Source organism: Chionomys nivalis, chromosome 10 (assembly GCF_950005125.1).
Source record: "Chionomys nivalis chromosome 10, mChiNiv1.1, whole genome shotgun sequence".
In the NCBI taxonomy this organism is placed as follows: Eukaryota; Metazoa; Chordata; class Mammalia; order Rodentia; family Cricetidae; genus Chionomys; species Chionomys nivalis.
The window spans coordinates 19699353-19716959 of NC_080095.1; the positions used below are offsets into that span (position 1 = coordinate 19699353).

The following is a 17607-nucleotide window of genomic DNA, read 5'->3' on the forward strand; positions in this document are numbered from 1 at the left end:
CTAGGCCCCGAAAGATAGGGTCCCTCAGAAACTATCTGGCAGCTATAGGTGTAGTCCCTCTACTGTGCACCCTGATCCCTTGTCCCTTGCCCGTACTCCAGTTGCCATCCCTAAAAGGCTGGTGTCCTTGAGGCCAAACCCTCTTGGAGGCTGTGCTGTAGCCCTGTGACCCGAGCCCCCTCTATGCCCTAAGCCTCTTGTACAGTCCAGGGCCCAACTGACCGGTCTTTTCTATTGTTTTTTCTCCAGGGCCGTGCAGGCCTGCCCAGCTGCCACCGATGGCCCCCATAGCTGCCTCCTCTTCCCACCCTCCCACATCCGTGATTACTTCACCTCTGCGTGCCCTGGGCGCTCTCCCACCCTGCTTCCCGCTGCCTTGCTGTGGCGCACGCCCTGTCTCGGGCGACGGGACTCAGGGTGAGGGTCAGATGGAGGCTCCCTTTGGATGCCAGTGTCAGTTGTCAGGTAACAGAGCCGCTGCGGTGGGGGAGGCGGGCTCCTGGGATGGCGGGCTGTGCCCCGGGCAGAGCTGGTGGCCCAAGGTGGGGTCCCAGGGGAGATGCACCTCCCCTCCCTTTCTCAGAAAGCTTTTTTTTGGGGGGGATGACAGAGGAAGTGGCAAAGGATGTCAACTGAATTGTAAACTCGAGACAGTTCCTAGGGTGTCAGGGGGCCATCGCTTTCACGCATTCCTCCCACCCCCAAATTCTGAGACTCACTCCCGGAACGCACTGCCCAACTTCCAAGTTTCATCTCTTTGGGCTGTTTAGTCAAGTTTAATTGGATAACACGTAACATCTGAAGTTTTCTTCTACCCCTTGCCCCTGCCGCTCTGCCACCCACCCCAGACAAGGGTAGGAGAGGAATCCTGGCTTGTCTGTGTATTGTGCTGGAGCTGTTCAAAATGCTGACTTTCTCTTTGGGACAATGTGTTGCCCATTAACTTAGAGGGAAGGGAAAAAAAAAAGTCATCCCAAAGAGGAGCCTTTTAAAAAAGCTGTGGCCACGGGTAGCAGTGAAACACTGTGGAGTCTGGGGCGGAGACTGTGAAGGTTGGTAGCTCTGGGCAGCCCCTAGACTGCTCCAGTTCCCTCTGCTGCTGTTGGAGGTCATTGAAGCTGCTGGTCACACAAAGGGGACCCACAGCCAGGTTGTGGCAGGGCCTGCTCTGTCTCCCCACAAACGCAGACTTCTGTGGCCTGGGGTCCCCACGAGATCGAGGGGAGAAGGCCCTCCTTGCAGCCTCATGGTGGGGCCTGGTTTGCAACACACTGTGGCTTCGGGAGCCAGGATGCTGACACAGACTCACGTGGCGAGCAGCTGTGGCCTGGTTTCCGTGGCCAGGGCCAGGAAGGGAGAGGGGTGGCTGCAGCACTGGTACACATTCAATTTGTCCCTGCTTCGTTGCCAGGCACGTTGCAGGCTTTCTCTTGAGTCGAGCTATGAAAGAAAAGTATTCTGATTGGGGAGGCTTTGCTTTTCTTTGACCCCGTCTCAGGGACCTCTCTTGTTGGAGATTGGGTTTTGCACAAGGTCACAAGTAGCCCCTGCTCAGGGGTAAGACCTCCCTGGTCTCCCTGTCAGTGGGGTGGTTGGCAGCCTTCAGTACCTCCCTCCCCTCCCCTCCGCCCCATACTCCTGCCTTGACAGGTGGTTATGTCATTGGATCTGACATCAGGACCAGGAGTTCTGGTTCCTTCCTGGGCTTATGTCTTGAGTGCATACAGCAGAGACCAAAACAACTTACAAGACTCCCTTCCTGGCCAGCCTGTTCCCCAAGGTGACTGAAGCTTCATGTGGCTTGGAAGATCTGTTTTGGGAATCTGTGGGAGACCCTGCTCACCAAGCTTGGGGTGCCTGCTGGTCTGGGCAGCTGCCCTGCTCCCTAGATCCTTGTAATACGTGTTATAGCCTTGCAGCCCCGCACCCACTTAGGGGGCTGCACTTTCAGCCTGAGTGTTTATGGCTGGACTTGGTCAGGTTCTGCATGTAGAAACATGATCTCTTTGTCTTGGGGTGCCTCTGGGGTGTGTGTAACCCTCTGCTGGGCTGGCCCTCCTTAGGAACTGCCGGAGTGGATGCCTGAGCTGCCTTTGATTTGACCCGGCTCTCCTGGTACCTTTGTGTCAAGTGCGAGCAGAAACCATTCCTGTCCCTGTTTTACAAATGAGTGGAGGGACAAAGACTGGGAGGCCATGACTGAGCCCTATTCAAGAATGGGGCTTAGTCTTGGGGTTAGCTCATTTAGCCACATGACCTCTGCTTAGGCCCAGTGGAGGACAGATAAGGTCTGTAGGGCCTTGGCAGCCAGGGGAGTCTGCTGTCAATCTGTCCTCACTACTTGTTCTCTTAGTGTGTCAGTCTGTCATGTATGAGGCATATGTGACTGTGCCAAGGTTTTCCTTTCCCACTTTGTAGGTGAGCTTTAGAACCCCAAGATCTCAGCTCCGATTTGCTCATGCCTTAGTTCATAAAAGGTCCTTAGTAGGCCATGTGCAGATGCAGGCAGAGTCAAGTATGTGGGTCTCTTGCCTACCTTCAGCTCACAGTACGGGCATGGAGATCTATCCTGAGGCCAATGGGAAGGGAGGGAGGAACGCAGAGAGGAAACGGCTGCTTCATCTGTGGTACAGTGGCCACCATGAACTTCAGGGCTCTGAACCGTCCTGCCCTTGTGTGGTGATTCCACTTCTGGGGAGGGGAGGAGCAGCGAGGGTGAGCCTTGGGGCCTCACTAGAGGAGCTGGCTCCTAAGGGACCTGCTGTTTTTCTTCCCATTCTTTGCCCCATATCCAGCACTGTTCTTAGCCGTTGTTCTGCCTTGTTAACTTAGCCTGCATCAGGCTCCGTACCTCTGTGCTGTATTTTCTGGTCAATTTGAACACGTTCAAGTGTCCTCTTCCAGTGGGTTTTGTCCCTTTGGTTCTGTTTCTGGCACTGGGCTGTTTGCTGAAGTGTTTTTAGTGCCTGTTTAATTAGTGGATGCAGAGGAGGCATAAAATCGCCAGGAACTCTCGAGAAGGGAGGGGCCTCTGAACACGGCACTACTCAGTGCGCTCTGTCCCTTTTCTGATCAGGGCGCTTTGAACCTATCTCTTCAAATTAACTCAGGAGGCCTGAGCTTCGCACAGGTTAATTGCATGCCCATGAACACACTTTGTTTTTTTTTTTTTTTTTTTTTTTTTTTTTTTTTTTTTTTTTTTAATAGAAGGGTGTGATTTCATAGGAGAGAAAGCTACCCAGATACACCCAGGTCCTGCTGGGATCCCTCACCCACGCTTCCCTCAGATGCTTCTAGCTGGAAGAAGGGACACAGAGGTTCATTATTTTGTGAATTCCACAGAGATCCTCTGTGGCCTTGAGTCAAGATGCTCTTGGCAGCTGAAAGATCGTTTCGGATTTATCAAGGTGGCTGTGCAGTCAAGAGCCACAGCCAACTGGCCTGTCCCTTGCCATCCAAGGAGCAGAGAGGCCTTGAACATGTCATTGTCCCTCTTTAAGCCTCATCTCCCTTTCCTGTTAAAAACAAAAACCCAGAACTAATCCCCTCACATATATATGAATGTACTATTGAAAAGCAAGGTTCCTTGCATACGTGCGTGGATCTGTGGACTAGAACGAGTTGGGCCTTTGTGGGTCTGGGCCTGGCTAGGGTCTCAAGGCAGAATCTGAGGACACTCAAATGACAGCTGAAACTCACTGGACTCCATCTTGTCCTCAATTCTTCCTTACTCTGAGACATCAAGATCAAAAACTGGCCTTCAGAACGTATCAGGCTGCCTCAGTGGGTGAAGTATGTAGCTAGCCATGTGGCCGCACCCAAGTCATTCTCTGTCCTCTCTGCTCCTCCAGTCTCTTGTCTGTGAAATGGGCGTAAGAATAGGACTTGCTCTACAGTTGTTTGGAGGACTTGTGAGGTCATTTAGGGCAGATACTCAGAACAGCACTCGGCATGTAACAAGCCCCGCAGACGATATGATTCATATGCTAGCAGAAGGGGTTTCTGCAACCTGATGGCGTAACGTATCTGGCACTGGGCGAGAGCTTCCTTTAAACCGCATCCCTGGTTTCCATGCTTAAAAGCATTTTGTCTCTTGGCTAGCTTCATCGTGCACCGGCGTTAGGAGGTGGGACAGGAACCGAGGAACTTCATTGCATATTTAGAAGCTGTAAATGGTCATCAGCCAGAGTGATTAATGCATGTGCTTGGCGAAGTTCAAGATCTCACGCAAGAACACACAGCATCCAGGCTCAGGGAAGTGGAAGTGTTTGGATTTAATAGAGGGAGTCAGTTGTAGTCATTAGTATATGCTGAAATCACAGGGCAATCTTGTAAAGTTAAATTCAATTTACTTTTCTACTGAAATTGTGCTTGCTGTGTTATTTAACTAGTCTGGGGTTTCTTGGCATGGGTTAAAGGGACAATAAAGATAAAAGAATACCTGTAAGTAAATAGTAGGGTTTAACAGTAGAATCTATCGTTTTCTCCTCCTTCAATTATATCCCAGTGTTCGTTTTCTGTTTTTTTTTTTTTTTATAACCGGAGCCCTCCAATGGGATGCCTGGGATCAGACCACCCTAGCTGTGGAGGCTTGATGCGATTAATACAGTCTGCCTGGAAAGCGGCCTTATTTCGGGAAGTTTTATGTTAATGATATGGTCTGCCCGCTGCACATTTCGTACCAAAACGAAGATGGAGCTGGAGTTTCTTCCTGGACTGGGTTTGATTAGCAGCAGGGGCTCACAGGGCAGCCACTCTCCCAGAGGACAGAGGTTGGCAGTTCTCCTTGGGTTTCGCTGCCTGGTGGGTGTGGTGTGCTGGGTGCTGGGCGGCAGGGGTAGGAGGGTGGCATTCAAGCCTCCGTGGGGAACAAAGGTGGAGGGCCACGAGGGTGTAGTAGGGACTGAGTGTGAGGCAGGTGTGTGATGACCTTTGGGGAGAAGTGAGAGCACGCTTGTGAGCTCAATTGCGGTGTAATGTTTTTGGGGGGGCGGGACACTTTCTGAGCTCTCCGGGTCCCTTTGTCAATGGCTGGTTCGGTGGAGTTATTAAAAATTTAGAGAGCCCTTCTGGGGATGTAGTTCAGGTGGTGGAGTGCTTCCCTAGCAGGCGTGAAGCTCTGGGTTCAATCCCTCGCCCCACATTGTGTAAAGCAGGCATGTGGGGCTAGCACATTATTCTCACACTTGGGAAATGAAAGCAGGAGGATTAAAAGTTCAGGGTTATCCTCACCTACACATCAAGTTTATAGAGTATCCTGCCCCATGTGAGGCTCTGTCTCAAAAAAACAAAAAATTCAGTCATTTATCCCTGCACGATGCCTATACAACAGAGACATTGGTGGTTTTGCCCTATGACTGACATTTACAGCATGGCTGCCAGTTCCTGGGGGCTAGGTTCTAAGATCGACTCTCGTGTCTGGGTCATCGTGGGATGGCCCACTGTAACTGCTGTCTTCCAGGGCCTGCCCGAGACCTGCACACTATCCCCCTGACTGGAAGCATTCCAGCAGTGGCCATAGAGAGCTGCAAGGCTACTGGGTGTTCGGGATGCTTGTGTTCTTGTTGGCAGAGGTAGCCGAACTTGACAAGTATTTAGTGGACTCAAAAAAAAAAAAAAAAAAAAAAAAAAAAAAGGCCACTGTCCATGTAACCAGCAAATCGCACCTTTCAGCACTCTGGGCGGTGGGGTCAGGAAGGGGCTGCAGCTGGCCCATCAGGGCAGGACTCACGGGGGCGACTGCCCTCCGATGAAAGGGGTCATCCCAGCCACACAAACGCTACTGCACTCTCTGCAGACACCTTGTCACCCTCTGCTGGCCCTTCGGAAGGCAAAGCTCAATCAAAGAATTCTGTTCAGATCTGTACAAGATGTTGCTGTTTTTTCTGCTCTGACAGGAGAGGCATTTGGAAGAGCAGTTTCTTTTTCTTTCTTTCTTCCTTTTTTTTTTTTATAGCTGTCTTAAAAAGGAGTTTGGCTGTTTAGCACAGCTGGTGCTCATTACATTATGGACTGGCAATAAAATAGCATGTGTAATTAATTTTTAATGCAGCGCTGGATGCAGCACTTCCAAGCAGTTAGTGGATACGAAGACCCAGCACTGGCTGTGGACATCACAGACCTCAGCGCTAGGCAGCCACAGGCTCCTCTGAAGGGGATTTGACAGTGGCGGGAGAGGCTGGGTACCACCCTCCACGTGGAGGGAATCCCATCCAGAGAGGAGTTTGCTATGCGTGACCTGAGGTTCAAATCAACCCTAGTGAACCAGGATCAGTGGTCCTGATTGGACATCTCGTCATCTAGGTGAGGAAAGTGCGCCAGGCGGTGAGGAAGACACTGTAAGACATGCATGGCTGGCATGAAGAATGGATTTATGTCTCTCGGGCTCTGCCTTGACCTTGAACTTCAGATCTCCAGTCTTAACTGGCAGTACTGGGATTTCAGGTCTATACTACCGTGCCTTGTTTTGTACCGTGCTAAGGACTGAACCCAGGGCTTCATGTGGGCGAGGCAAGCATTCTTCTGATGGTGCCACATGCCCAGCCTGCGTTCTGAGACCCCTTGAGTTCACACTGAGAACTAGTGAAGGACATCTGTCAGTGATGATTACAAACCAATTTCCACGGCACCACCAGGCTTGATGCCCTGTGCACTGGACTTGGCAGCAGGTAGCATTGTGACAACACTGAGCCATGTATGTGGTCCTGGGACTCCGATGAGTTTTTCCTTTTTTCTTTGCCTCTCCTGTGCATGTCCCTCTTTTGAGACCTCCGTGCCTCTATGGATGCTGTCCAGTCTCTGGGAACTGCAGCATAGACTCTTGTTTGAATTACGCTGACATGATTCACATGTACTAACAAAGGAAGCTTCAGACCTGGGACATCCTTGGTCCCAGTCTCTGTGCTAATGGATATGAATGCACGACCCTAGGATTGCCCACTTTCCTTCTCTGAGCATCAGTTTCCTCATTTGTCAAATGGGGCAAAAATACTCTCTTTGGGAGGGCGCTGAGAAACTTCTGCCAGGGTGTTGCCACGGCTTGAGCTATCAGGCTGGATGACCTTGGGTACAGAGGCCCTGTGATGGCCAGTCTGCCCGCTCTGTGCCTCTCCTCACCTGCCAGCTTCTTAGCATGAATGAAAGGGGGAGCAAGGGCCATCGCTCTCAATGCTCTTAGGACTTGCTGCTGTTATCTACAAAACCCAGGATGCACCAGCTCTGGCTCTTGCCTGACATCTTGTCTGAGTGTGCTCCGCTTAGGGAGCACAGGTTACCCTTTTGAGATCACACAGCCCCAAACCCGCAGAAGGGTAGCCCGAGCTCTGCTTGACCTTGAAGATGTGCTTCTGCCCGTCACCTCCCCACTCCTGGGCTGCAGGAGCTGGACCTGCCTGACATACACGGAGCGTGCTGGTGAGAAACCAACCGATGCTCGGACATTATCCCCGAGAGCATCCCCTGGGTTCTTTGTTTTACTGACCACACCTAGAAATGGAACCCTGGGGTGTGTGAGGACCAGAATGTGCTGGAGATGCCTGAGTAGGAGGTGGGAAAGGCTGCCTTTCAACCTGCTTGGACAGTGGTCACTTTGACTTGGGCCTTCATGTATGACATAACGAAGAGAGGTAGCCCCACACAAGACTAGTTTGGCAAATTATCCTAAGACTGGGTTTCTGGTGTCTGGGTGGGAATCCGGCCTGCCACTGGCCATCTTTGTGCTATCTGCTTGTCCTGAGATTGTGGCAGAGTCTGTATGCAGGTGCATAGGACGTTGCTGGATATTCAGGGGCCCCAACAAGGTGAGAAGATGCAGGGCAGGTCCATAGTCAAGGAGTCTGCGGAGGATTGCTTGCTTCCTTCCTACTCTGTAGTCAGGCCCCACACTCAGGGAGAAGCCGAGTTTGCTGTTGTGGCATGGGATGGGAGAACACATTGAATGCTGCAGTGGTACAGGGACGTGATCATGGGATTTTTTTTTTTTTTTAAAAATTATAAGTATACATAAGAATTACGATTTTGACTTTATTTTTGTTTTCTCCCTCTTCTATTGCTGGGGACTGAACTCAGCCCCTGAGCTTGCGAAGGTGAATAAAATGACTCCCGTTTTCCCAGTCTTTGGCAGGGGCAGAAGGGGAAGGCTGTCTGCTGCAGGTATCTTACTATAAGTCCCAGTAGTTGAAACCATGAAATGCAGTTTATCCAAGCACAATTGAGACTGACCAGTTTAATCCAGCGGTGGGAAGAAGCCATGGGAAGTCTGAGGTTTCCCAGTCCCCATTAGACCTTAGAGGATCCATGCCCTGACCAGTTCTATGGTCCCCTCTCTGGACATCATTATTTAATACCAGGAGGTGGCACATTACCTCGGTACGTAGTCACAGGTGGTGGAGGCAGTACCCTTGACTTCTCTTTCTCCCTTGGGGATTTATATCTAACAGTGGTCCCTCCAAGTGGCGGTCAGCAGGTCTTCACAATCCCAGTGCACATGAGATCCTTGGCTAGGGCCTTCTGTGTTTTGAATCCAGACTCTCCTTGGGGGTTGGCTTCTCCCGGAATGCACAAGTGCGGAAGACTCCGGCATCTGAGATGGAGCATGATTGGTATCGGACGGTGTTTCCTGAGTCCAGGTACTGCTGCCCTTCTTGCAGCTTCTACCTGGCGGGTACAAGTAGGGGGAGGCACATGAATCACAGAGCTCCTATGGGCCCTGGATAATAAGATCGTCTATATTTTGTGGTTTCTGTAGAAGGGGTCGGAGGGCTCGGGTCCTCTCCAAGGAGGTTAATGCAAAACCGAAGTGACTATCTGCAGAAACAGGCAGATGGGATCAGTTCATAAAACTGGACATTAATTATTGCCTTTCTTAATAAGGTGGCGACTGGGTGATGGGTGAGGCCTGCTCTGCTGGGTGGGAGTGTGTGTCTGTGACTCTAACTGAGGTTAACCTGGCCTTAGTTACATTTAGACTTGGTTCTGATACTCTGAATCTCCTTGTGTTTTTATTAGCCATCTCATTTATTCTGTGTTTAATCATAAGAGAAGCCAAGGATTGGTGGCCCATGCTGTGCATGCCCCAGGCTTTTGTTTAATTCTGTGTTTGAGAGAGGGTCTCAGGTAGCCTAGGTCAGCCTTGAACCTGCTGCCTCTCTCTCAGGGCTAGCATTGCAGGTCTGTGCAACCACGCCCAGTTCCTGTGGTCCTGGAGATCAGACTCAGGGTCTTGTGCACGCTAGACAAGCACGGTATCGACTGAGTGGCAGTCTCAGCCCCTGGTGGATTGCAGGTCACAGTAGTTCGAAGGCAGGGCCATGAAGTTTCTTTTTCCCCCTGAGACAGGGTTTCTCTGTGTAGTCCTGGAACTCGGTCTGTAGACCAGGCTGGCCTCAAACTCAGAGATCCGCCTGCCTCTTGTGGTGCTCCTATCCCACCTGAAATATTTTTTTATTGTTAATAACTATCTGTAAGACTTACAATTCCGGTAGGTGGCTATCACTGCCGGTGCTGATGGCTACATCTAGAGCCCTGAGCTTGCTGGGGCGTGCGCCACCATTCAGCTGCAACCCTAATCCCTTTATTTATTTATTTGCCGTTTTTTAAGTATGCACTCTAGTTATTCTGAGTATATTGCAGTTATGTGCCGGTCACCTCCTTCCATCTCTGGAACTCTCTCTCTCTCTCTTTTTTTTTTTTTTTAAATATTTATTTATTATACAATGGTCTATCTGTGTGTATGCCGAAGGCCAGAAGAGGGCACCAGACCTTATTACAGATGGTTGTGAGCCACCATGTGGTTGCTGGGAATTGAACTCAGGACCTTTGGAAGAGCAGGCAATGCTCTTAACCACTGAGCCATCTCTCCAGCCCTCTGGAACTGTCTCATCTCCAACAGAATTCAGTCTCCCCTCGAACAATGACTCCATTTCTCCTCTCCTAGCTCCCGGCAGCCACTGTCCTACTTCCTGTTTGTATGAATGCCACAGCTCCAGGGCCTTTGTATGGGTGGGATGAAGTGTCTACGTTCCTTGGCTCATCGGGTAGCAGGGGTCATCATGTCTTTCCATTCAGGACTGTGTCCTAGTCCCTTGGATTACATTTGCTCTTGCATCCATCCATTAGTGGGCACTGAACAGCTTCCACAGCCTGGTGTCAACACTACCATTGTGACCCTGGGCGTACACATCTGTTTAAGTTCTTTTGGGTGTGTACCTAGAAGTGGTATAGTTGGATCATAGATGACCCTGCGTTTAGTTTGAAGGCGGTTGCTCAACTTTTCTACAGAGGCTGTCCCATTCTGTGTCCTTGCTCATGTTACACAAGGCTCCAGTTGTTGGGTGTTAGAGCTAAGGAAGATGTTCTTCAGAGAGATGGGAACCGACTGAAGGTTCATAGTCAGTGCACCTTGGGTGTGATGTGAAGCCAGGCCCCACTGACTCGGGCTTAGCATTGCTTTGAGTTACTTGATTTAATATTTTGTGAGGGTCTCAGCTCCTTAACTCCCCTCAACAACTTTGTCTTCTCAGTTAGCTGGTTTTAAGCAGTCAGCTAAACATTCACCTAGTATGAAGATTTGGGGAGGAAACCTAGGCAGATTGGGTGACAGAAAAGAAGTTCCATGTTAAGAAGGGAAACACAGTGCCCTCTCTGAGCCTCGGGGATTTCTCTGTCTCACAGAGGATCCTTTTGCCGGCCTCACTCCCGCGACTGGAGGAAGGGCGTCTAGTGAGTGGCTTTGGGTCCCTTGTAGACTGGCACAGTAGTTATGATACTTCTGTATAGATGATTGCTCAGGGCTGTGCCTTCTCTCCCATGCCCTTTGTGAGTGTCCCATGCCTGTCTGTGGTAAGTGAACACAAGCTGGGTGTTGAGGAAGTAACAGATGCAAAGCCGAGGCGTTGGCTTCCTTTAGAGGCTGTGGCTGAGGGTCCTTCCTTGCTCCATCCACCTTCAAGTAACTCCAGGAGTCCCTTGGTGTCTGGTCCCATCACCTTAATCCCTGCCTTTGTAGCCACGTGATTCCCTCAGCAATGTGCCACATCCTCTTTTAGACAATGGACTAAGAGTTCATGTAGACTCACCAGGGTGGTCTCATATCACAATCCTTAATTTTATCCACAGAGATCCTTTTCTAAATAAGGTCACACATGGCTTGCACTGATTTAGTCACGGGCGTGTAGAATATTTGGGGTCTCACTAGCCAACCCCCCCCCGCATTCCCCTTGTTGTTGGACTGTAGGTTTCTCCAGGCCAGGAACCCCACTTTGGTTCCTTTGGGGAGATGCTGAGGTCTGCTGGGGCAGTTCTAGACACTGTGATATTCCACTGCTAGACTCCAGAGTGGGTCCCTGAGAAGATGGCCACAGGAATGTCATGTTTCTCAGCTGCCTAGGACCTCTGGCCAGTTCTCCTCAGGCTCCACAACAAGCTCTGTGGCCACATCTGTCCTCACCAGTCCAACCCATGTCAAGTCGAGAGTATAGAGAGAGTGTGAATGTATTTGGAGTTGGGGGTTCAAAAAGCCTGTAATGATTATGAGGAAAAAATTAACTGAGTTGAATAGAAGCTAAAAATAGCTGGACACACATTTGCCTATAAACTATTTTTTTTTTAAGAAAACATAATTATTTTTGCAAACCAGCTCTGAGAAGCCAGGAGTATTTTTAGCCCATGTCTTCTAGGACACCAGGCATCATCTCAGGAAGAAGATCTCAGAGCCCACCAGAATGTAGTGATGTCACCATGCTGGGTGACAACCTCTGGGGGAGCAGGGGCTGACGTTAAGGAGCCCTGTCCTCAGCCCTACCTTCCTGAGTGTGTTTGCTGGAAGTTCTTGAGAGTCAGTCTGTGGCTTCTATGGGTGATGCAGCCGGGGACGTCCTGGTCACACCTGGACAGGTAGCTTTCGCATTGGCCAGTTGACAGCTGGCTCAGCTCTGGGTTGGGAAGGTGGGTGGGGGCTAGTGGTAGGACCAGCCTAGTCTGCTATCTTAGCAGACCTGCAGGGATAACTGGGGCCTGAGGGAAAGGACTCTAAGTCTTCTTGTTGGGAGCCAAACATTGCCTCATGTCATCACTCCATTTTCCCATTGCCTCTGCCAGGGTTGTTGGGCCTGGCGTAGTCTCTGTAATAAAGAGCCCTGTGTGTATGTGTGTGTGTGTGCATGCATATACCTGTGCCCATAGGTAGGTGTGTCGCTGTGTCTGTGTTTGTATCCGTGTGTGCATACCAATGTGTGTTTATATTGCTGTTTGTAGGTGTATTGTGATTCTGTATGTGAATGTAGTGTACGCTGTCACGACAGCACCAGCTGTCTGGTGTGTCTCTGGTACAGGCGTGTTCCTCCTGGGTTGTGGTGCATGCTGACATGGCTTAGCATTGCAACCTGCTGCGACCTTGGTGTGAGTGTGTCTCTGAAGACAGATTCTCTTCCCAGTACCTGCTGGGGAGATCACCGTACCTACGCCAAGACCTGGTGGCCAGTCCAGAGTGTAGCCGCCCATGAATGTGTGCAGGGAGACCAAAGGCTTGGGAGTGGATGTTGAGTTCAAGTTGTGACTGTGGGTGGGTGAGCGAGCCTCTGTCCTCATCTGAAAGGTGGGAATGCTGCCAACTGAGTCCGGTCGGCCGTGACAACAGGACCCACGCTTACCACTAGCTTCTCTTCAGCACTTCCCGCCCTGCTCTGTGAGGAAGGCTTTGTTATCACGCCCACTTTGCAGATGGGGAAACTGAGGCGTGGTAACTTCAGAAATGTTCCTGTTGCGTCTTCCCCGGCTGTGATACGCTCACTGCCTCAAGCAGCAGCTGGTCTGGTGTCACTGTTAGGTTTTATTGTTGTTATAACTGTAATTACCGTCACAGCAGCCGTTTCCTGGGTGGAGATATTCCTCTGGTGCGGCTCCAGCCAGCTCTGACTTCCAGCCCTGTCCGTCCTTTCTGGGCATCTTATCTTCCACCTACGCTTTTCGTGCTGCCTCTCTTCCATTTTGGGTCTGTGTGTCTGAGGTCTCAGGGCCTTTCTGCTCTAATTGAGATAAAGAGCACAGTCCCCCACCCCCAGAATCTCAGCCCGGAAAGTCAAGTGCAAAGTGATGGTTTTCATTCCTTGATCTACCCTTCCTTTCTCTCCTAACACGCATCTCTTTAAGAAGGGATTGGCTGGATGCGGACAGCTAATAGCCTATGGATTTATGGAGGCAACGCGAGCTGGCTCTCTAAGCGCGGATACCTGCAGTCAGCGTCCTGTCTCTTTAAGCTGAGGCTCCGACTTGCCGCGGTATTTTACAGTGCCTGGTTTCATTTATGCTGGAGCCAGACTTACTATGTGAGCGTCGTCCGCATGCTGGAATTAGTCTTAAGCTTGCTTCTGTGGCCTTGCCAAATTCCATGTTTGTGTTTTATTTAGAATTCTTTTCACGGCCAGCCGATTCTGTGCCGGCACACACAGGCACTGTTGCGCCCCATGGAGAAAATAAGCAAGCTTGCGTTTTCTTTGGCAGAGGCCGCGGCCACAATAGACTGTGGTCTCTGAAACATTTTTTAAAAGCTATTTTAACCCATAACAGATGCATAAAGTCGGCTCAGGCATGCCAGTTTTCTTAGTTTTAATTAAAAAATAATTACAGTCTAATGGGATGTTAGTGACACATTTGGATGAATGGTCGGTGACATTATCTGCAACTTATAAATTAGTGCCTCTCCCTTGGCTGGGGCAGGGCTGGGGAAGATTTGGGGAGGGACATTTGCATATCTGTTCTTAATTGCAGGGTGGGGGCGGGGAGGAGACTGAGGGACAGGGACAGAGAGAGACCTTGGTCAGTAACACTCAGTCCCAGCACGTTTGACACCAACATCTGATAGCATCCTTCATTCCAGCACCATCAAAAAGGAAACTCCCCTGCTGAGTCCTCTTACACATGGAGGTGGGTGCCTCAGCTCCTGTGATCCCTCCTCTCCTTCAGGATGACAGGTAGTACCAACTAGGACCTGCTGGGCCTATATGAATAAGAATGTCCACTGGGAAGGAAAAGGGACAGAAAATGCCACAGTATCCTGCCAGGTACAGAGGCTATGGGAAGCTTGTAGCCCACACACCCTAGTTTCAGATTTTGTGGAAACCTTGTCACTTGCTGGAGTCCTGGCAGAGGTAGGCTAGGATTTTGTGCATTCTGGGGTCTCTGCAGATACCAGCTGGGAACATACGGGGCAGGCCGTTGCATCGCCTTTGCCGAAGAGGCAACTAATCTATGGTGATCCGTGATCCGAGGTTCCCTATGCTATCTTTGGAATCTAAGAATCAGAGTAGGCTGGGCCAGTCTCCTGGGCTCAGTCTCTCTGTGGGTGCTGTTCCTGTTCACCCTGCCCTTCTAGACAGAACAATTCCAGATGGCCACAGTGTGCAGCTTGTCTTTCTTCGGTAGATGTGGGGAGCTGTGCCATCCTGTCCTTGGAGATCAGGAAAAAGATCCACCTTAGCTGGGTGCCTATGTACTTGGTCATGTAGGCTGCCCCTCTGGGGAGTGGTCCAGGCGCCCCTGTGCATCACTGCCAAGTTTCTTCCACAGGTATCGTCCTGATGTGTCCCCGAGAGGCCACAGGACTTGCCTGGGGCCACTGGGCTGAGCTAGGACCTGTCTGACTTAACTCTCCACGTTCTCTTTGAATTTCACTGCCCTTAGTTTCCGTGTTTGGGGGACACACCCCGTGGCTCATGGCAAGGTCTGGGAGACTGGCTCAGGATCTTTATTTTTACTTTCAGGGCGGTGCTGACACTTCCTGTTGTCCGGGGTATAAAATGAGTGTTTCTTAGACAATGTTTTTCTGAGCCCAAATTCCTCCTGAATAAATTAAGTTCTTCTATTAAAAACATGAGTCACACCAGCCCAGAGGAGAATAGTTTTGACGTTCCTCGAATTGTTTTGGAAGGGAAGCATCACATTCACGCTCATCCTTGCAATTACACCTCACTGCTGGGTAATCCACGCTTGGTAGCCTAGCTCTCTGCTGTGGCTATGCGGTGCCTTCGTCTCTTTCACTGTTACTTACCCAGGGGTTCTGTGTAGTGCTCCAGGCTTCCTCTGTTCTGGGCTCATCAGATTCCCTGCGCGTGGTCTTGGGTATCTAATTGCCGCAGATGATTAATGTCTGGTTGATAAGGTTCCATGTCTGGCTGCTCACGTGAATTCTAAGGAGATGGGAGTCCAGCTCTGTCTCAGAACTAGGGGGATCTGCTCCCCCAAGGGCTTATTTGCTCAGGTGGGGGTGAACCCAGATAGTGGAGACTATTGTGGCCATGATGTCAACGTTTCTGAACTGTGCGTTTCTTTTACTGTGACCTCTCAGGTCCAGGCTCACCTATTGCTACAGATTGTGGTAGTGAAGTTTCTACTGATCCTGGCACTAGGTTGGTGTCCCCTCTACCCCTTCCTTGTGAGTCCCCGTTACTGCCAGTTGTGATCTGTTCCATTTGTCTGGGGAACCCGTATGTCTTGCTGATGTCTTGCTGCAGTAGATTGTCTCTGGGGCCTTCTTGAGCCCAGGTCAAAGCAGAAGCCCATTGTGACAGACACCCCCGGTCAGACGCAGTCAGGAACCTGTTTGCTATGGTGTTGGCTGCCTGCTTCACTGTCCTAGAACGAGGACAGCTTGTCGTAAAATACTGGCCCCTGGGCCAGCTGTCAACTGGACCCGAATTGTGTCTCTGCAGCTTTGGGTGCAGCCTTTGAGTTTTGTAGCTTGGAGGGGAGCATTTGGCTTCCATTTCTCTTCATTCCGAGAGTTGCTGCAGCTCACCTGCTGCTCACGTGAACCCTTGGCTAGGAGGAGGTTCTGGCATCTTGGGCAGATGGGGGTGGTGGTGGGGAGGATGAGCGAGTGGAAGGCCGGGACTGCCATGGCAAAGGCTTTGGGTTTGGAATGGGATACAGAGTGTGGTTTCCGAGTTTGGAATAACACTTCTCTTTGGGATGTGGGGAGCGGGGGTGGGCAGGGCTTCAACTTCATTTACTTGTATTAAGCTGAAGTTTCCTCTTTTTCACGAGTTAGAAGAAAAAGCCCAAGAAAGTGATGAGAAACACAGTCTGGAAAGGCAGTTCGTTTACTCATTAAACTTTCCATAAAATAAACAAAGATCTAGGATGGAAGGCCCAGCTGCAGGGCGCTTTGGTGGGAGGGGACAAGTTCGATGTGAGCGCAGAGTGGGAAATGGACCAGCAAGCCAGGATCATGTGTGGGCTCTGGAAAGAAGAACAGTAAACCTGAGTGTCCAGGAGGGGTGTGTGTAAGCGTGTGGGTACACTAGTAGTTCATATATAAACCTGCAACATGTGAACATGTGAACATGCAGAGATATGCTGCTTTTATGTATGTACACATACAAGCAAGCATGCACACAGTATAGATGCATGTATGTGCTCACGTGCACACATGCGAGTATGCACGTATGTTTATTTGTGCTTGTACACACATGCACAGAGTGTGCTAATGTGCATTCAGATGCAAGTGTAGGCTGTCTATGTGTTTACATGTCTTTATATGTATTCTGCGCAATACGTACCATATGAGGAATGTCTCTGCTCCTCTCCAAGGACCTGCTGTGGTCCTTCAAGAGGGGGTCCAGAGCCATAAATACACAGCATCAGAAAGAAGTGGGATATAGAAACAGCACCCAAGTGCACAACTCTGCTCTGGTTCAGTGGAGTTCAGTGGATGCTGGCTCAGGGTGGGTGTCCATACCTCTTGATGCTGTCACGGTGCCGCCTGAGGTGGGGTGTAGTACTGGAGCAAGGTGGGCCTTGACCCGACCTTGCTGCTTTATCAGCTGGGTGACTCTTCACCTTCATTTTCCAGCCTCAGTTTCCTTCTCTGCTCAAAGAAGGTAATGGTTATGCCAGTCCATGTGTGTGTGCAGGGCTCAGGGTAAGGCTGATACATGGTACATTCCAGGAAGCCAGGATTAACCTTGTGTGGTAAATATCCATATATGTGGGATGAAGATGTTTTGTTTATAATATTCTGATGAGTCTGCAGCAACCTCTACACTGAGGGATGATGGGAAGGCTGGGCCCCACCTTGGGACCCTGGGCTTGTCGAGGTTTGGAAACCCTTTCGTCAGTGACATCCTTGTGCTCGTGTGGGCAGGCCTGCCCTCCTCTCCGTCCAGCCAGGGTGAGGCACTCCCTAAGTTGCCGCTCAGTTTTATCAGACTTTGTCCAAACCAGAGCAGGGAGAATCCGTGTCATGGCTGACTTTGGGCAGTAGGCTTCTCCATCCTCGTGTGAGCTGCTCTGACTCATCTGGGAGCCTCTTAGACCTAGACAAAGCTAGGCAAGGTACTCGAAGGTGACTGGATGGACAATGAGATCTTGAAATGGTTTCTCTCCAGGGAAGATGTGGGCAGTAAGATCTTTGCCGACAAGATGGCTAAGAAAGCTGTATGCTTGCACTGGGCCCTTAGAGCCCAGGGATCTGGGTAGCTAGTCAGCCCTTCTTCAGTGGTTTCAGGCATTCTTTTGGAACAGCTCAACAGCGTCTCTTCCCCCCCCCCCCCCCCGCCTTTTCTTTTTAGTTCTGGTCTCATCTTTTTATTTCTCCTGAAAGGATGCTGAGGA

At 50.5% G+C, this 17607-nt stretch overlaps 1 protein-coding gene across 7 annotated transcripts in view; it reads left to right on the forward strand.

Annotated features, from left to right (window-relative positions):
• Bcl11b (BCL11 transcription factor B) overlaps positions 1-17607 on the forward strand; it is a 91322-nt gene that overhangs the window by 37867 nt on the left and 35848 nt on the right. For 4 of the 7 annotated variants that reach the window (XM_057782760.1, XM_057782761.1, XM_057782765.1 and 1 more), the window contains one exon: positions 250-465. The exons of the other annotated variants lie outside the window; for them this stretch is intronic. In XM_057782760.1, the coding sequence (XP_057638743.1) occupies positions 250-465 (216 nt within the window). The remainder of the gene's footprint in view (positions 1-249; positions 466-17607) is intronic. 7 annotated transcript variants of the gene reach the window in all.